This window comes from Protopterus annectens, chromosome 17.part0, assembly GCF_019279795.1.
Source record: "Protopterus annectens isolate FY-2018-M chromosome 17.part0, PAN1.0, whole genome shotgun sequence".
NCBI classification, from domain to species: domain Eukaryota; kingdom Metazoa; phylum Chordata; order Ceratodontiformes; family Protopteridae; genus Protopterus; species Protopterus annectens.
The window spans coordinates 555070421-555091759 of NC_056751.1; the positions used below are offsets into that span (position 1 = coordinate 555070421).

The 21339-nt window shown below is 41.6% G+C and overlaps 1 protein-coding gene across 1 annotated transcript in view; it reads right to left on the minus strand.

Annotated features, from left to right (window-relative positions):
* LOC122791843 (cytosolic 5'-nucleotidase 1B-like) overlaps nucleotides 1–21339 on the minus strand; it is a 690897-nt gene that overhangs the window by 478430 nt on the left and 191128 nt on the right. The window contains exon 2 of the mRNA XM_044059803.1: nucleotides 15316–15483. Within this exon, the coding sequence (XP_043915738.1) occupies nucleotides 15316–15483 (168 nt within the window). The remainder of the gene's footprint in view (nucleotides 1–15315; nucleotides 15484–21339) is intronic.

Below are 21339 nucleotides of genomic sequence, written 5' to 3' on the forward strand. Positions count from 1 at the left end.
AGGTTGGAGGAGGAATCGGGTGCGTTGAAATGGGGACCGGCTCCGGAGCAGAGTGGGCTGGAGCAGAGACCATTTTTGCAAAAACCGGGGACTGGAAAAGCCTCTGGATAACTCTGTCCAAATCTGAATCCGACAACCTGGAGGATTTAGAGGAAATAGATGGGGGCCGAGACGACTTCTCTCTCAGCTCTGATAGAGCAGGGGACCGGCTCCGAAACGGCTCCAACACCATCGGCACCGGATCCGGAACCGTATGAATAAGCATCGGCGCCGAAGGGGACTTCGGGGCCGAGGGAGGAGAGTCTGAGCTGCACACATCCAACAGCTCCGAGACCAAAGGAGCCGAAGCAGGTGATTCGCCTCTCGATCCCCCAACCTGCGGCTCCGACACCAATGGAGCCGAGGAAAGAGGTATCGAGGCAGACCCTTCCACCCGAGGCTCCGAAGCCATTGGAGCCGAGGAAGAAGATGTCTACCTATGCTTCTTGGAAGTCGGTTCCGACGGACTGGTCGGAGCCAACGACCTTTTCTTTTTAGAAGCTGGAGAGGAAGGAGAAGCCAAAGCTTCCTCAAAGGAGGGCTTAATAAGGCCCTTAAGGATCAATTTATTTTTACGTTCTTGAAGGACCCTAGAGGAAAAAGCATGACAAACACTACATGTTTCCTGCAAATGTTTCGGTCCTAAACAATAAACGCAAACAGCATGGCTATCAGTAAGAGACATTTTGTAGTTGCACTTGGTGCACTTTTTAAAGCCAGATTTCTGCTCTTTTGACATCGTATCACAGAACTATTTTTCACCACTAAAAGAAACCTTAAAGTAGGGCACGAGCCCTTGACTCAAAAACGGGACTGGCCCGAGATACAGAACACACAACGGGCAGAAGCCCTCTAACTTAAACGGACAAGCCCGATCAATCAAGCAAAACTTTAAAGTAGACAAAATTAAAACATTGACTCACAAATAAGGACAAGGGCCCTCTAACTTAAACGGGCCTTGCCCGGTAAGAATAAAAAAATACCAATCACACCGAAACAGGTTCACACACACACGTAAAGCTGTTAAAACAGCTGTTTGTTAAATTCGTGAAGAAAACCCTAGGTCAAAGGGCCAAAAAGTAACAAAAAACCACTTAGCTCCAGCCAAGTCGAGACCACGTCTAGCTTGAAAAGCGGCAAACGAGATCTGGGGAAGCAGGCGTGGTGCATTCTGGGATAAGGGGTAGCCCAGCCAATTAGAGACTTCATTCTACTATATAGTGGCAGAGTCGGAGCCGATGGATTGGCTCTGAACCCATCAGTTATGAATGTAGGCGAGATAGGATCCCATTACATCCAGGCATCCTTGGCTAGCATAGATAGAAGCTGTTACAGGGTAAGCATTTTGAATTTTGGTACCACCAGGAAGGTGCTGAGAATTAAAAGATCCAGGATTGAGCAGCAAAAGTACTCTTTTCTGGGTACCAGGAAAAGTCTGGAATAGAATCCTTGACCTATCTGTTCTGCCAGAACCGAATTAATAGCCCTGATAGAGAGCAGGGATGGGACTTGGTTTTGCGCCTCTGCCCACTGGTTTGGAGGAAAGTCTGGGAACCCTTTTGGGGTTGGCAGAGAGTGGAAGTAGAATTTGTACCCCTGGGATACAATGTTGAGGACCCATTGGTCTTTTGTGATGGACATCCAGTTTTTTGCATGAAGGGCAAGTTTTCCTCCTAGGGGCACAAGCAGTTGGGCAGAGGTGGGGAGTGGAGTAGAGAAGTCATTGTGAGTTCTTTCCATAAGTAGGTCGCTTAGCACTCCCTGTTTTGGGGGTGGGGGCACTCCACTACTTGGATCTCTGCATACCCTGAGACTGGAGTCGGGGTGGTCTGTTTCCTCTTGGTCTAGTTTGAGATGACCTGGAGAGGGCTGGAAAGGACCAGTGTTTCAAGGGGGAATGCCTACTGAATCTAGGAGGCTGTACTTATAAGAGCTCTTTAACTGTCTGCATATATTTAGCTTTTTCTTCCATCTTTTTAAGAACCTCTTCTGCTTTGGTGCCAAACAGATTGTCCCTCCCCTTTTTAATTTCTCCAAATCTTTTGGGTTTCTAATACTTTGACGGGAACGGACCCCATTCCTAAGTCAAAGTATGGTTAGAGTTCATGAAATTGGTATGGTTTCACTGTCAGCCAAAAGTTCTCTTCGCAGCACCTGCAATGTGCCCAGTAATGTCTCCTTCTGCAGTTTGTACGGCATTACGTGTATGGGAAGCATTTCTAAATAAAATTTTAGACTCCTTTATAAGCCCCATTACTCTTACTACTATCAGAACTATCTGGGGTTCCTTCTTCTACATTGCCCTAGTTTCTGCTTGCATATCTTGATATTTTATGACTTTATATCTGTCTGTATACAGGACACTGCAGTCACTCGGTGTGGTGATTTCAATGAGCAATGCTGCTTTTATCTTTTCCTGGATCACTATATCCGGTTTTCTAGCATCTATTTTTGAACTACTGGCAATGGATGATGCCATGTGATGTACACCATCATTTTCTATGATGGTTTGTGGCTCATGTTTCCAGTGTTTTTCAGCCACTTCAACACCATAATGTTTGCACAATCCCCAGTGCAACAGTCTTGCCACATTATTAAGCCTTTCAGTATACAGTCCTTCTGCCATTAGTATGTCACAACCAGCAATGAGGTGTGCGACAGTTTCAAACTCTGTTTTACAAAACCTACATTTGTCTGTTTCTCCCATATGTTCAATGGACTTTGTAAACCAACGTGTACGTAGCCCACTGTCTTGTGCCACCAATATTAACCTTTCATCTCTTGGTTTGAATTCATCTCTCCTTAACCATTCCTGCGTTTGTTCCTGATCAACATGAGGTTCTTCCAGAAGTTTTCTATACTTGCAACTATATTTATGCATTTTCCACATTTCTTGCCTTTTCATCTGATCCTTCACCTTCTTTTCTTTCGTTTTTTGGCACATTCAGTTGCTGCCTGATTTTACTTCTGGTTTGATTTCCATTCCTGCTTGACGGCGATATGCTTCTGCTAAGTTAAGCAGGGAAATCATCTTAGATTCTCCTCATGTTTCAAAACTTTCACTACATCTGGGTCTCATGAGATCAGCAGATATGTGTGGAGTCCCACGAGTGCAGATCTATATGTGTAATCAGTTTCAAGGAGGCCCAATCCCACCTTCGGAATGGGGAATATATAATCTTGGTATGCACTGATTTTTACAAATCATTTGGTGAGCATGAAGCATCCTCCTTGTTTTAATATCTAATTTATCAAACACATTTTGGGGCCAATCAATCACTCCAAAACTAAGTTAGGACAGGAAGAGCAAATTGGTTTATAGCTTGGATTTTGTTCCTAGACGTCAATGCTGTTTTCAGGATTACTGTCAGTCTTCTGAAGTATTCCTTATTGAGTTTTATTCGCATTTCTTCGTGTTTTATTGCCGATTCTTCATCAATTCCCAAGTATTTATACTCTCCCTCTTGCTCAAGTTCTTTTATATCCCAGCACTTCTCTCTCTGCTAACTGCCAGATCATGCTTCAGCTGTCTTTCTTGATAGGCCACCGGTGCCTACATGCACCACAATAAGTCTATCGCTCTACCATGATCACTATACTGGTCACATCTTCCTATGACCAAGACTACTTCCCAAGACTTACCTCATTTAAGTCTAATCTTTCCAATCTCCATTTCCAATACTCTTAATTATTTCCGTGATCAAGTCTCTAACTACCAGAATTCTCTACAATGTCCCCACAATAACTCACCTCCTTTATTTTTTCCCTACACCAAAACTTCTCCCATCTGCAAGCTTAACCCATCCAGTCTTCCTCCACTGTTTGGGCTGGTGTCCATCCTTCCTGCACTGCACGTAACCCCATTTCCATTCTTCCTGCACCCTTCCTACAGGCATTTTCCACTCTTTTCTTTTCGCATTTTGTCCTTGTCTGGCTGACAGCCTCTACCTGCCCACTTCATTCCTGCTCTTCTAGTGGTACAGGCTCCTGCATGGTGACTTCTGACCGTCTCACCATAAAGTCCTCACTTCCACTTTTAACAGTCTTTGGATTCTTTCTCCCTGTCCTCCCTTTCATGGCTGCATCTCCCACTTTCTCTCCCCAACTTATATTGTGCCAGCCAACTTGCCTGTAATCCTTTGTCAACTTCTACTCCTTTCTTCAGGTCCTTTGCCTTTCTATTCCTTAAGTTTTACAACTTCATCCTGTCTACTACCATCCTGTTCTCTCCACCACACTAGTACCGCCATCCTTCTCATGTCTTGCCTAATTAACCAGTGCACTACCATCTCTAGCTCCCGTACTCGCAATGTCCACTGGAGCTCTCCATTCTCCTCTAGAACACACAATCTCTGGTACTCCAACCCAAACCAAACTGATGCTTCGTACGTCACAGTACCTCATCTCTCTCCACCTCTACTTGTTCAGCTTGTACTTTCTGCTGTTCCATTCATGCAATCCCATTCTTTGATCACACATTTTCCTTTTTTATTAACATCAAGTTATCTTCTATAGACATAGTTAGTACCCAGTTAAGCCTTTCCACCTCAAGTGTTTTAATAACCTGCTAAGCAAATGCCAGAAGAGTAAAAAATTAAATGTTAATTTCTTGTCTGCTTCTTTTAATTATCACCATTTACCTTAATGCCCTACCAACAAACAAAGCAATAGACTTAAGCAGGTTTGTTCTCATTTAACATTTAAGCAGGTAAGTGGGGTGGTCCGTTGACCCTTCTTAATCATTGTTAGGCAATTAATACTTCCCCTGGGGACATGAACTATTGTCAAAGCATTTATTTGTATACAGTACTCCCTTGACAAACTTGATAAAAATATCAGCACAATTGTGAAGGATGTCATTGCTGTAGCTCTAACCAGTATTAGAGATGTCAGTGACTGTGCAGTATTACTCAATTAACATCACAATCAAGTTAATTAACAGACTAAAAAGACAGTTAAATAAAAGTGATCGTAAATAATGACTGCATACAATACCAATCACAAATCACTGCAATCCACACATCCAATCAACACCACACATACAACACACATTGTGCTCCTTTGTACCAAACATACACGATTAGATACACAAAGACGAGAAAAATATTTAATAAAGCTAACTCCATGTTCACATAGTTAGGATCGGGTCTACATAGATCGCTCATGCAAAATGTTAAATAAACAAATTTGTGACTCTCCAGGAACCCCTAAGATTGTTACATATTTGTTTTTACAACTCAGCTTGTTTCTGGGTGAGATCTTGTACCCACAAACATAGAACAACCATTAGACCTACTTTAATATGAATAACTTTAAACCAACTTGTAGTTTATTTTTATATATTTTTTTTATTTCCTGGCAGATCTGACAATGAGTTTACAAAAGTGCTACAGCATTAACATGACCACTCTCCTTTCCAATTTAAACAACCCTTTGTAAACTGTGACTAGGGATAATTTGGAAAAGTTATGTTTAACCTAGCTTTTTGTAGGTTTTCAATGAATTTCTGTAAAACTGAATATAGAAAACAAGTATAAATTACCAGAAGAATCTCTTTTTTAAAGCAGGATACAGAATTTTGAATTGATTTGTAATTATGATTTTTACAATGTATTTTTTTTAATGTGTTTTCATATCTGTGTTTGTTAAATCTATATTTTGTTAAACATTGGCAAAAGCATGACAGTGCCTTTATAGAGCCCACCCCAAAGCACTCAAGGTCAGGCCCACCATGACATCATAGGTGGTGCAATAAAACATAACCCTCCTCCCATACACCGTACTACCTTGAATCCACCTCAAAAACTGTAATAACCATAATGAAAACATTGTTACTCAAGTCTAAGCAGCACCCATCTTCCATTTCTACTGGAACAGAAACAGAGTACTCATAGTCTTTTTATTTAAATTAAGGACCACTAAAATTACCTCCCACAGATACCTCAAAGAGACAGAACACTTGAACATGAAGCACCCCAGAGTCACGAGAAAAAGCATCACCTGGGAAGCCAACACCAACAGCAGCAAGTGGATACATATTCTTAGTTAAGTTATCTCCTTTTGTCTATATGTGGAGCTTTTCTCCCCGGGCCTCTGCTGAAAATGGAAATATATCCAGTTGGACTAGCCCGGTCAACAAATGTAAAATAAATAATAAATAAATAAATAGTTAAACATACATGTACTCCCATATACTGAAATTATCCAAACAGTAAAACCCAAGAAGCACACACCACTCCCACACCACAGCAATTACACTTTCAAACATGGCAGGCAAGCAAGCCCTCTAGATCCACCATGTGTGTGATGAGGGGAAGGCTTTGCTCTCACACCTACCTTATTTACATTTACTAACTCCACAGTCACATGTATGCAGTCAGTGCAGAGGATTAAGGCTGTGAACCGTTACCAAACTGCTTCCTGTAGTCCACGGTTCGACTCCCTCAGTATTCATTTGCCTATAGACTGACACTTAACCAGACAGTGCTCCAGGGAATCTGGAAAAATTAGGCTATGCTCCTCAGTGGTCTTACAGACTGTATTGCCTGGTACCTACCCTTGAACATATTAATAAAAACTTGGGGTAAGATGCACATACCATGAACAAAAAAACATAGCTACCACACCCAAGATCCTATCACTTGTACATCTAACTCATCATTATCAGGGCACAATACAATTTTCAATTCAGGTTCTAACTTAAGTTTTGGGGTGATTGACTGGCTCCAAAAGGTTTTGTATCAGTCGGACAGGAAGACAAGAAAAATGCTTTATGCTTATCAAATATTTAAAAATCAGCATATACCAAGATTATATATTCCTTATTCTGAAGGAGGTGTGGGCCTCCTCAAAACTGACTGCATGTATAGATCTGCAATCTTATGACTGCTTACATATCTGCTGACTTCACCAGATCCAAACACAGTGAACGTTTTAAAACATGAGAACAATTCTAAGATGACTCCCTTGCTTAGAATTGCATATCAGTGGCAAGAAGGAACAGGCTGGCAGTTGACAAAGGATTAAGGACCTGTTAATGAGCTGTTTCCCATGGTCCAGTGGTACAAGGTTTGATTTCCTCAGATTCCACTGCCTAACTGTGCGACTCTGAGCAAGTCAGTTAACCAGACATCCCTCATGGGCAGAGTCTGAAAAAGGTCCATGGAGATCAGTGACCTACCCAGGAAAACAAAAACAAATATGAATAAATGACTACAGGGCTTTTAGGTAGGAGGTTGGGTTTTTAATTTCTCCAAGTCTTTTGGGTTTCTAATACCATGACAGAAATGGACCCCATTCCTAAGTCAAAGTATGATTAAAGTTCATGAAATTAGTATTGTTTCAGTCTTTGATGTTAGCCAGAAGTGCTCTTCTCAGCACCCACAATGTGCCCAGTAATGACTCCTTCTGCAGTTTGTACAGAGTTACATGTATCAGCAACGTATCCAAGTATGATTGTAAATTTTTATAAGACCTGTTGCTCTTAATACTACTGGAACTGTCTAGGTTATCTTTCTTCCACATTGTCCTCACTTCTGCCTACAAATCCTGGTATTTCTCTGTACACAAGATGCTGTAGTCACTGGGTGTAGCAATTTCAATGATCAATGCTACTTTTGTCTTCTTTTCATGGACTACTATATCTGTTCTTTTTGCATCTATTGTTTTGAACTGTTGGCAACAGATGGTCCCATGGGATATAAACCATCATTTTGCTCTTGTGCTTTCTGCTTTGTGGCTCATGTTTCCAGTGTTTTTCACCTACTTCAACACTGTAATGTTTGCACAATCCCTAATGCAACAATCTTGCCACATTATGCCTTCCAGTATACAGTCCTTCTGCCATTAATGCATCACAACCAGCAACATGTGCGACCTGTTTCCTATTCTGTTTTACAAAACCTACATTTGTCTGTTTCTCGCTCATGTTAAAAAGACATTCTAAATCTACGTGTACGTAATCCACTATCTTGGGACACCAATATTAACCTTTCGTCTTTTGGTTTAAATTCACCTTTTCTTAACTATTCTTGCATTTGATCCTAATCAACATGAGGTTATTCCGAGTTTTCTATACTTTCAACTATATTTATGCAATTTCCACATTTCTTGCCTTCTCATCTGATCCTTTACTTTCCTCTAATTTCTCTCTTGGCATAAGGGTTGAGATGTTTACTTTACAGATACAAGGTGCAGGGTTCGATTCTTGCATGGGGTAATTGGCTAGGCTTAAAATGGCCCACAAGGGCTGTTAGCCTACCACTAATCTATGAACCGAAACCAGAAGTAGACAAAAATTAGGCAGCAACTGAATGTGCCAAAAAAATCAAAAGAAAGAATATAAGGATAAGGATCAAATGACAAGGCAAGAAATATGGAAAAGGCATAAATATAGCTGCAAGTACAAAAAACTCCTGTAACAACCTCATGTCGATCAGGACCTGATGCAGAAATTGTTGAAGAAAGTGAATTTAAACCAAAAGATGTAAGGTAATTATTGGAGGCCCAAGATAGTTGACTACGTACATGTAGTTTACAAAATCCAACGAACATGTTGGAAAAAGACAAATGCAGCTTCTGCAAAACGGAACCGGAAACATTCGCATATTTAGTTACTAGATATGATACACTAATGGCTGAGGGCCTGTATGCAGAAATGCAAAAGAACGTGGCAAGATTGTTGTATCAGGGATTGTTCAAACAATACAATACTCATGTAGCTGAGAAGCACTAGAAACATTAACCAAAAAGCATTACAGAGAATGATGAAGTTTATATCACATGGGATCACTTATTAGTTTAGAAAACAGATGTGAGAAAAGCAGATACTGTAGTCCATAAAAAAGACAAAGTAGCACTGATCATTGAAACTGCTAAACCCAGTGATTACAGTGTCTTGAGTAAAGACACAAAGTCATAAAATACTAGGATTTGCAGTCAGAAATGAGGGCAGTGCGGAAGGATACCCAGACAGTTCCAACAGTAACAGGAGCAATGGGGTCCGAAAAAAAATAATTTATACTTGTATTTTGATATACTACTAATACATGCAACTCCATACGAATTACACAAGGAGTCAATTCTGGGCACACTGCAGGTATTGCGAAGAGCACTTCTGGCTAACATCAAAGACTGAAACAATACTAATTTTATGAACTTTAATTATACTTTAACTTAGGAATGAGGTCCACTCCCATCATGGTCCTAGAAACCCAAAAGACTTGGAAAAATTAAACCGACAGGAACTAACTTTCCATTAAAAAACTGGTACAAGCAACTGCACTCTGCTGTACTCTACCACATGAAGATACAACCACCTGAGACACAAAGTACCATTCAAACACTGTCATTTAATAATGTCAATGGAACCCAAATTACCATATTATATATCTTTCTCTCTCTCTCTGCATATATACAGGTCTGAATATAATTGCTTGACTGGTGGCAATGTCAATGGCTTTCCTAACAGCTGCAGGACATAGGGGGCTTGCCTTCCCTTACAAAAATATTGCTTCTACATTGCATACTTTGGGATTATGTCTCAGAGCATGCGCACTGGTCAGTTTGACAATCAGGTTGTCAATCTAGTGAATTTTTAAATTGACTTCAGTAGACCCATATTTACTTACTTAATTTTGGTTGTCAGGGGTAGAACACTGACCATACTTGACCATCTGCAGGCTCAGCCTGGGTTATAAATCTAGTAACCGCAAAGTACAAATAAGGTTATTTACATGGTATGCAGTAAATTCATGATGTAAAACAAAGCACATGCAGCAAAGATGCATATACATATTTACAAAGTGATTACAGAACCTATATAATAAATTTTCAGCATCTGAATGTCTATGTACAGCTACTGAATGATTAAGAACAAATTTGGTGTTAAAGGTAGTGAATAACAGAAAGACAATGAGGAAACAAGTGTGGTGGGAATATATTGCATGGAAGACAGTGGGTTAAGAGAGAAGATAATACGGGGTAAAGAATAGTAGGAGTTGCCTTATTAAAGCTTAGACACAGGAGAAGTGGATGTATAAGGAAGGATGAAACAGAACACAAGGGTGCAGTAAGTATACCTTACACGTCAGAGAAGTCTGGAGAGAGATCAGTAAATTACATAAAAATACACACAGGCACACACACTCATGTATGTATACACACACACACATATATATATATATATATATATATAAATATATATATATATATATATATATATATATAAATATATATATTACACGATCACACATTTATTATATTCATTAATCAAAATCCTACCATTACACTAAGACATACTTGATTTGAATATTGGTAATGTTAAGCAAAGGATCTTTCTAAGGTATGGAGTAGGACAGGATAAAGGGAAGATACAAGATTAGTATTAGGTACAGCAGAGACTCATATGGAGAGATCCTACCTGTATGGAAAACTAAACAGAGGAGAGGAATCATGAGCTTGTAACTCTGAAACCCTAACTATCAGCCACCAAAAATAAGGTCTTCCAAGACAACATCTTCAAGTCTGAAGTGGCAAAAGGTTTGAAAGGAGATCCTGGGGGAACGCAACAAAAAGGTACCTTTCAGAAAAGCCTTGGAAATCTTGAAAGGCACCAGAGGAATATTATCCCTGCTGACATGAAAGTTTGAAATAGCTAAAAACTGCACCTTAAAACTAGAGCCTGAAAGAAACAGCTCAGCAAGAAAATCCAGAATGGACTCTAAAGGAGTGGAGAAGGGAACAAAACCTCGTGATTCCAACCCAGTGCAAAATGTGACCATTTTCTGGAATACAACTTCCTAGCAGAATGCTTCTGAGATTAAGACAATATGTATGACGCTATCAGACAACTTGGGATTCCTGGCCATCAAGGTAACTGGAGAAACCACAAGTTTAACTTGTGGGACTGTAGATGTGGAGGATCTACATCCATTGGGTGAGATGAAATCCGGAATGGGATCTACAAAGGCAGGTATTGCAGAAAAGGTCATATGAAGGGAAACACCTGACAAGGTCAAAAGAAGGCTATGAGAATCACAACCATTCTGCAGCAGGCTGCCTTCTGGAGAAATTTCACAATCAGAGGAACCAGGAAATAAGCATACTGGAGTACCGGAGGCCAAACATAGCAGAGCATCTCTGGGTAGCTACCCATGAGGAGGGACTAAGGTATAATAGCTGCTGCACTTGGTGCTGGATGGGGAGACGTAAAGGTCTCAACATGGAGTGCCCTAGTACCAGGAGATCCGAGCTGCTATTAGACTTGGAGACCACTCATGAGGAAGCAAAATATTCCTCTGGACTCGCAACCAGAAACCACTGAGATGAAGTCACCCATTGCCAAAACATCGTGGCTTCTCAACAAAGAGGATACAAATGTGTTCCTCCCTGCTTGTTTAGATACCAGACAGCAGACATACTATCATTCTGTACTGAAATTACACCATTGGGGATGGCATTCTGAAAAGCCTGCAATGCAAGGAGGGCAGACCTCATCTCCAGAACAACCAGGACCCTTGAGCATTCCTCCCTTCGAAATACACACACACACACACACACACACACACACACACACACACACAAAAGGGAGGTGTCCATGGTGACTGTGGCCACAGGAAGGGGAAGGACAGTCTCCCATTGGTCACTAAGACTGCAACCACCATCAAATCTGACCATGGAATACTAGTCAATGTTACCAGAAAGTCCACTGGATGAGTCATGAAAGACCACTGTACTAGGGTCCACTGCAGAACCCTCATATGATGGGGCCAACCCACTGAAGCTGCCATGTGGCCTAGGAGTTTCAAGACTGCATGAACTGGAGGCATTGTACATGTTAACAGCAGCCCTGAATTCCCAGTTCCAGTTTGCTGGGGTCTAAAGCTAAAAACAACAGAGCTATCAAAGCCCAGCTATTCAGAAAGCATTCTTTCCAGAAGTCCAGCTATGATAAATCGAGCAGATTTCTTCATCCAGTTAAAGAGAGACAGTAAGGCTACAAACTGCGAAAGGTTTCAACTGGATTGGTCAAGTAACAGGTATATGTGCAGAGCCGAGATCCCACCTTGTAGAATCTGGGGAGTGTGGAGTACAGGAGAAATCGCAGACATCTTCCTGTATCAGAACCGATATCACAACATTGTTCCCGTTGTACAGACTCTAGATCTTAAAGCAATGTAGACAATGTTCCTGTGGCAGAACATGTCTTAACTCCTACTTCTGTTCCTGATGTTCCCAAAGTTTAACATTCAGCAGAGACAGTCCCAGTTGCTAGACCTAATCTAATTCCTATGTCACACAATTTGGACGTATTTCCAGACCTAGTGTGAAATGCACAGCAACCTGGACATAACTGTCTATACGTATTTAGTTCTGTATGATTTCATGCCAAAGAATTATGCTGTACCAACTGCATGTCAATGTAGTCAGTAATACACAACTCATTTCTCAAAGAGGAAGGATGTCGAATAAGTGTGTTGTACCTTTAAAAAGCATTTCCAAGGGCAGCACATGCATATAAATAGCAGTGCAGCCAGAGTGTGAACATGTACAAGTGTGACAGTGTGTTTATAAATTTATCTAAGTTAAAGTTACTAAGCCTTAATCCTGATGTGTTTCTACATAATAAAGCTGCTTGAACAGAACCCACGTATGTTTGCCTGTTTTATCATGACCAGACAAGCGACAGGGACCCAAACAAACGCAAAGGGAGTGAAAGTCAGAAAGATGGAATTTTGTGGCCACACTTCTGGCATTTATTTTAAAACCAAAGGGCTTTAGCTTTTTCAGCCATCTTAAAAAATGAATGCTGGAAAACAGACACTCACCCAGAAAAGTTTAAGAGAAAGAGAGAGAGAGGAAGGAAAGTTTCTTTTTTTTTTTTTTTTGAAGGGGAAAAACCATCAACGATGATAGTTACACAAGTACACCAGGTGTACAGGAAGAGAATATCAACAATGATTTTTAGAATTACACTAACGTGCATGAAAGGAGAGAAAAAAAAGTATTAAACAAAAGGGTAGAGTATTAAGTATAGAGAAAAGAGAGAAATCTCTAAGAAATAACAATAAAAATTTACCTAAGACCAGGGAAACAAGAGCACTGGCAAAAAGTGACTATTTCGGAAAAGCGGCAAGCAAGATTGGAGGTAATTGTGAAATAGGGATTGTGGGTAGAGGTGAAGCTCGAATGCTTTTGGCTGGTGCAAGCTGTAGTAACAGCCGAGTTGGTTCTCGTATCAGAACCGGACCCATCCGTCAAGGATAAAATGAAGATTGATAATATCTGATCACGTTTTAACTGCAGTCTCCACCTCTCTAAGTCAGATATTTCTGAGCCTCCTTCAAGAAGTTTGTACTATAGCCCTTTCCTCTTCCACTATTACACTCACTACATGATATATCTTCTTCCCATCTCAGATACAAGAGACTTTCACTGAGTGACAATACTACCCAAAGCCATATCAAGACTTGCCAGTCTAACTGGATGTTCAATAACACCTTTGTATTTTCCCCTGCTTGTTTCATTATGTTGGTAGGTTTATCAGGATGGCAAGGTGATGGACAAAGTCTTTGCCAATAATCCATAACCTAGAGGTGACAGATACAGGTCATCCCTGGCGAAGCAGCATGGTCTGTTGATCGTATCCTCCCAGGCAGACAAATATTTGGTTCCCCCTTTGAATGCTAGACTCCAGCTCCTTAATGTCTCTCTCCGTATAACCCAGGGAGGTAAACACCTCAAGTTATTGACACCGGCATGAACTATGACAGAGTCATACTGGTACTTGTTGTTCAAGACTTGTGTACGAGTGATCTGACAAATCCTGGCAACAGACAAGCACCTAGCCTTCACTCCTTCCTTGCTCAACCTGGTAAAAGGTAAATCTAAGTCTTACAATGGAGTCACTTAAAACAAGAATGTTTGGTTGGGTTGATGTCTACCTTATGGGCTCAGCATCTGTGATTCTGGAACTCCTTATGAGGAAGTGAGCTTAATGTGCCAAGTGTGCTTTGTGCCTATGTTGTGTTCTGGAGGTCTTTCAGGTTTAGGCAAGTTAATCTTTAGAATCTCAGCATATGATAGATTATGTGTATTATGATGGCTTGGAAAGATGTGATGTGTGGTGTAATGCTGCTGATGTTGGTGTCTTGAGTTTACAACGCGAGACATTTTTGCCTCCACAAAGATATTATATATTTACATCTCTCACACACTGTGTTATGCTGTTTGAGTAATGGAGGATTGTCAGACAGCATGAGACAGTTCTTACACTGTCTCAAGATACCCAACTCAATCAGCCTGCAGAGTAAATTTCTGGGGAACTGCTGGTCCATGATCCTGACCAGAATGACTCTGAGGGCAGGGTAACTATAACTACTTGGAGTTCAATTTTAGAATAATGGCTGGGTGGACTTGCTACTAATTATTTAAATTTCATTAAAAAACAACTAGTCTAACCTTCTTCAGCCACCAGCAAGAACCAGTAAACTAATTATAGTAAAAGGTCACTAAACTGACACCAAAATCAGGGGTCTATATTACACAGTCTAAGTTTAATAACTTTGAACACGGAATGTTCGAATCATCCTGCTCAAAGTTAAAAAAAACTTTGACTATGAATAAAAAAACAAAAAAAAGAAAATAAAATAATCCGTTGTAATCAGGGGGGCAACCTCCCCCATACCTCCCACATGGGGGGCTGCGCCCCCACATACCCCCGCTACTTAAATATACCAACTCCGAGATCGCACCATATTGAACAAAACGGAAACCTCCCCTTACTGAGATTTCCACTGAAACCCTCGAACTTCTGCAAATTCGAACTTATGGTCTCGACCATGTGAAGTTTGAACTTTCAGAAGTTTGACTATCTGATAGGAACCCCAAAATCAGTGCAAGCAGGGTCTGTACACTCAATATTAAGCTATCTTATCAAAGGTCTTTTAGCCTAGTGAACAGTTTAAGGGGAGAGGCTTTGAAAAATAATAGTGTTTATTGTCAACAGCCAATACGGAGAGGAACGGAATTATGTTGTCAAATTATCATAAGGGTAAAGCAACAACAGGTACACTGGGTTTAGGAACACAACTACAACAGGGTGGATGGAAGGGAAAAACAATTAGCTCCTTAGCTCTGAGATGACTGGCCTGGAACAGCACAAATACAAAGACAAGTCCTGAACTTAAAAAAAGGAAAAAACACAATATTTACAGTCTCTTTCAACTGCACTCAACTGTATGCTAATACACCAGGATCCAGAGCAGAGGGTGCTACCTTAATTAATGCAAAAGCAGTGCCTTCCTTTAGGGGTTTCTCCACATTATCAATTTGGTAACGGGTGTATTCTTCTATTCCTTTCTCCAAGAATATATTGTGTTCATCTTCCATGTTAAAGATGGCTCTGGAGGTCACTGCAATCACCACTGCATCTGGATGGTCTACCTGTTAAAAATAAAACAATGGAAAAATGTCAACTATGACGATCAGAAATAAAAAAATGAGGAAGTAAAGGGAGCTGCAAAGTGCAACACAAATATCTCTTAAAGTACCACACTGGAAATGAGCATTAACATCTTACAGTCAATCTGTTATTCAAGGTGTATGAAGAAAAGTACAGTTTTGTACCTACCATAAATGTAGATGTTCGAGGATCCACATTGCTGCAGTCCTAACTATTGGGTAGTCCGCTGTCCAGTCGGCCCGAATACCAAAGTATATGGCTGACGTCGGGCAGGGCGCATTAGACTGACGTCAGTACGTCAGGGTACTAATGCGCATGACCGACGCCATATCCTCAGTCTTTTCTTGCCCCAGATGTCAGAAGACCCTAAAAAGACAAGGCCCAATATACCTGCACCAAAAATATGTACAATATATACAAAAGTAGCAGCATATAACCTCACCTACACAACCACCCCTAAACACAGAGGGGAAGGAGGGAGGGTAAATTGGACTGCAGCAATGTGGATCCTCGAACATCTACATTTATGGTAGGTACAAAACTGTACTATGTTCTTCATTCCACATTGCTGCAGTCCTAACTATTGGGTAGAATCCCAAAGCAGAGGTAAGGGAGGCTGGCAAATCATAAAGAAGCAGGAGCTGACAACATGCCTTGCAAAATAGCTGTGGCAAAACCAGCCCTAGACTTAGAGTAGAGAGGAAGGTGATAATGCTTAGAGAAAGTATGCACTGAACTCCAAGTAGCTGCCTCCAAAATATCCTTAGTTGCCACCCCCTAGAAATGCTGTTGAAGTGGCAGTAGCCCTAGTGGAATGAGGCCTAATCTCAGCTGGAATCTCCTTGCCATGATGGGAATAACAAAATGCAATGCAAAACCCAATCCACCTAGAAATAGTTTGTTTTGACACAGGCTTGCCCTGAACTCAAAGCAAAAGAAACAAACAACTGCTGAGACTGCCTAAAATCCTTAGTCCTGCTTAAATAATAACGCAATTGCCTGTGTACATCTAAAGTGTGCAAAATCTTTTCCCCTTTATTTCGGGGGTCTGCATAAAAAGTAGGCAAATGAATAGTTTGGTTTAAAGCCACACTAGAAACCACCTTAGGCATAAAGGAAGGATTAGTACGTAATGATACCCTATCCTTATGGAAAATCAAAAGGGCTCTACTGCCATAAGGGCCTGCAACTCAGACACCCTTCTTGCAGAAGTAATAGCCAACAGAAAAGCAGTCTTCCATGACAAGTATTTCAATTCAGCAGTAGCCGCAGGCTCAAAAGGTTGTAGAGTAAGTTTTTCCAACACAAAATTGAGATCCCAAGCAGGAGTAGGTACTCTAATGGGGGTCTTATATTCTTTGCCCCTCTAAGAAACTGCTTGAACAAAGGATGCGAAAACAATGGTGGGTCACAATCATAGTGAGCTGAAATTGCTGCAGCATGAATCTTAATGGAAGAGAAGGACAAACCTTTGTCCAATAACTCAGTAAGATATTGAAGAGCCACACTCAAATTAGGCTCAGAAATCTCCAAATTCTTTGCTGTACTCCAAAATAAAAATCTCTTCCATTTTTCATGTACACTTTCCTTGTACTAGGTCTTCTAGCTTCCATAATCACATTTAAAACTTGTTGAGGAAGTTGAGACCTGCTGTGTTTCAACACAGAATATGCCAGGCTGTTAGATGAAGAGAGTGAAGCTTGACATTGAGCAGATGACCGTCCTTCTGAGATAACAGATGTGGAATCAAAGGTAAAGGCCATGGAGGCTTCCTTACCAGACTCCTTAGTAGTGGGTACCAGTGTTGCCGAGGCCAATCTGGAGCTATTAAAATCATCCTTGGCTTGTCTTGTCTGACTTTTAATAGCACCTTTGGAAGAAGAGGCAGAGGTGGAAAGGCATACACATGAAGATTTTTCCAACTGAAAGACAGAGCATCCACTTTCCAAGCTGTGTGATGAAACCCCTTTGTGCAAAACTTTGGCAGCTGGTGGTTTAGTGGAGAAGCGAACAGATCTATGTCTGGAGTTCCCCATGACACTGTCAATTTCTGAAATACATGAAGATCCAGTTTCCACTCGTGGGGATCCATGATTTGTCTGCTTAACACATCTGCTAAGGAGTTCTGTGCTCCCGGCAGAAACCTTGCCTGAAGAGTTAGTTGCAAGCTTAGCGCAGTCTCCCATAAAATCATTGCTTGCCTGCATAGAGGATAAGAATGTGTTCCCCTTGCTTGTTGATGTACCACATGACAGTTGTGTTGTCTGTTAGAATCAACACCTGCCCTGGAAGAAGTAACTCCTTGAAAGCCATTAATGCAAACTGGACTGCTAACATCTCCTTCATGTTGATATGTAGATGCTGTAGTCTGGCAGGCCACTTGTCTTGTATCCACTTTCCATTTAGATGAGCTCCCAAGCAATGTCCGAGGCATCTGTCGTTAAAATCTGACTCGCCTCTGGCCGGGTCACAGAGAGTCCCTTGTTTAGGTGACATTCCTGAGCCCACCACAAAAATTCTTTTTGAAGGCAAGGTATTATTTGAATGACAGTGTCCAAATCCTGGCAGTGCTGTGTCCATACATTTTGAGATACCATTGTAGCTTCCTCATATGCAGTTTGGCATTGGGAAGCACCAGAATACAAGATGCCATGAACCCTAATGCTTGAAGGACTGTCCTTGCAGTCAGCACGGACTGATGAGATAGTTGATGGAAGTAAAGTGATAGACTCTTTTGTTTGTCCGGGGTTAAAAGGCCATCTGGGCTGCTGTATTCAGTCTCACACCCAGAAAGCACATGTCTTGAGAGGGTACTAGACTGGACTTTATTTCGTTCACAGAATACCCTAGGCATCTTAGCACTGCTATAACATATTCCAGATGCTGTAGAAGGTCTTCCTTTTCTTGAGCCAGAATCAGGCAGTCGTCCAAGTAAGGATAGATTTGAATTCCTTTTAGCCTGAAGTAAGCTATCACTGGAGCCAGAACCTTTGTGAATACTCTGGGCGCAGTAGATAAGCCAAAGGGCAATGCAGAGAACTGATAATGAGAATTTCCAGCTCGAAACCGCAGATACTTCCTGCAACTTAGCCTTATAGGCACATGAAGGTAAGCTTCCTTGAGATCTAAAGTTACCATCCAGTGATCTTTGCCCAGCAGAGGTAAAAGCTGTTGTAACGTCAACATCTTGAACTTGGGAATGTCCAGATAAGTGTTGAGGATAGATAAATCCAAAATTGGTCTCCACGTGTTCCCCTTCTTTGGTACTAGGAACAGGCGAGAATAAAACCCTAGGCCCCTTTCTGATACAGGGACTGGCTGAATGGCCCCTATCTGGAGCAACTGAGAAATTTGCTTGTGAGCCTCTTTTCTTTGTGGAGGAGGAACGTCTGGCATGCCTTTGAAAGGGGGCAATGTATGGAAATAAAACCTGTAACCGTGGTGAATGATATCCAACACCCATCTGTCTTGAGTAATTAAATCCCAATTTTCTTTGAAAAGAGACAGTCTTCCTCCCAAAGGAGCTGCCAGCCGAGAATCTACTGGCAGCTGAAAAGGCAGGTCATTGGGTCTGTTTACGAAAGGACTGACCCCTGCCCTCACCAGAAATCTGAGCAGGTGAACTCCCTGTTCTAGGCCTAAAAGAACCTTGAGCTCTGCCCCTACCACGTCTAGACATACCCCTAGACTGGGAATCATAAGCAGGATATGTCCACCCCTTAGCAGGCCAATTTCTACTAAACTTCGGTGGCTGCACCTGCAAAAAATCTTTAACAGTTTGCATAGACTTAGCTTTGTCCTCCATTTTCTTTAAAACTGCTTCCACAGGCGAACCAAACAACACATCAGACTGTAAAGGAGCATCCAAAATCCTTGTCTTAACATGCTCAGCTAAATTCTGATCCCTCAACCAGGCATGCCTGCGAAGAACAGAACTAGTGGCAGCCACCCTCGAGGAGGCCTGTACAGCATCAAAACCACATTGCAAAGAATGCTTACCCACTTGTTCAGACACATGAACTAAATCCAGCAACTCTTTACACTCAATACCTTCCGCCAAAGCATCCACCTTAGATTTCAATTGTGAAAGGAGATAATTTTGATATTTTAGCATGTGAAACTGACAATTCAACGCCCTCATGGCTAAAGTGGAAGAAGTATACACTTTCTTTCCCCATCTATCCAAAGCCCTTGCCTCTTTATCAGTGGGAACAGGATTTTTAACAACAGAGGCCTTAACACCTTTAGGTCCTTGAGAAACAGTCTCGGGGTCTGCCCTAGGACTCTTAAAAGATACTTATGAGCTTCAGGCACCCTATAGTACCTATCAGGTTTAACAGGAGCAGGAGGCAAGGAATCAGGGTTCAGGGAAGCCTCTGCAAAAACATCTTCTACCACATTCAACACAGGAGGGATAGCTAAGGGCCTATGCTGGGGTAAAACAAGAATTCCCAAGCCTTTTCCTAGAATCAGAGTAATCTTGGCCTTCCCATTTAAAGTGCTCCCTCATGGAATGCAGAGTCTCTGAAAATGAGAAATCCTCAGGAGGAGAAGCTGTAGGAGTGGAATCATCCACATCAGAATCAGAATAAGGAGGATACTCCTGCAAGTCTTCCGCAGAAGACTCAGAAGCCTCTGAACACTGTTCAAAACTCTCAAACTCAGGTTCCACCCTAGGCCTCTTATCAGGAGGGGGCATAGAACCTCTAATCAGAGTAATCAAATCTTCTGCCATTTTAAGCATATGTTTCTTAGGCACAGAACCTGAAGTGCTAGGAGAAGCCCCACTGAAGCTAAACTTGGCCTACCTCTCAAGGAAGTTTTGGAAACAGAAGGAGAGGCTCTAACTACCTTGGGAAGAGAGGGAAGAACAGTTACCTGAGAAGCCCCCTCAGCCTGGCCTACCTCCTGAGAAGGCACATCCTGTAACAGTAAAGTCTCTGCCTGAGACTCCAAAGAAACTCCTGGCAAAACCTCTGGCTCCACTGAGCCTTCTAAAGAACCGACGTCTGGGACTGCCGGTTCATCAACCCTAGGCTTCACTGTTTTGTCCTTGCGCTTTTTGGACGAAGCGGGCGGAGCATCCGACGGCATTTTATAATTACAACGCTTCCCAAACACTAACCTGGCACAGTCTAACCGTCTCTTAATAGTGCGTTTGTTAAATCTAGCACAAGAGCGGCATCCAACAACGTCGTGCTCAGGCCCTAAACAAGGTATACACAAGGTATGGTAATCCCTATGAGGTATCTGTTTCCCACAAGAAATACAGTTATTCACTTTTTCTGACATCCGGTTAAATACTGAGGCAAGAAAACACCAAAATGTTCCCCAACGGGGTACTTAGCCAACTTTGATTCGGTCTGAAACTCCGACTTCAGAAAATTTCAGAACGCCAACCTGCACTCGCAAAACTGCTTCTGCATCGGACCATGCGGCAAAAAAGACTGAGGATATGGCGTCGGTCATGCGCATTAGTACCCTGACGTACTGACGTCAGTCTAATGCGCCCTGCCCGACGTCAGCCATATACTTTGGTATTCGGGCCGACTGGACAGCGGACTACCCAATAGTTAGGACTGCAGCAATGTGGAATGAAGAACATCTGCAGACTTTATGTAATAAAGTCCATAATGAAAACAAGACCTAAACAAGCCAAGTTCAAAAGTGACAGAAACATTTTCAAAGAGAAATACAGAAACAATGGTCAGATATGAGAAAAGCACTCCAAATCTTGACAAGTGAAAAGTGCTGGTAAGTTTAGAACAATCAGTCAAAATGGGAAAGAGTATAAATACAAACTATGGGTGATTATAGCAATAACCGATGACGTCGGT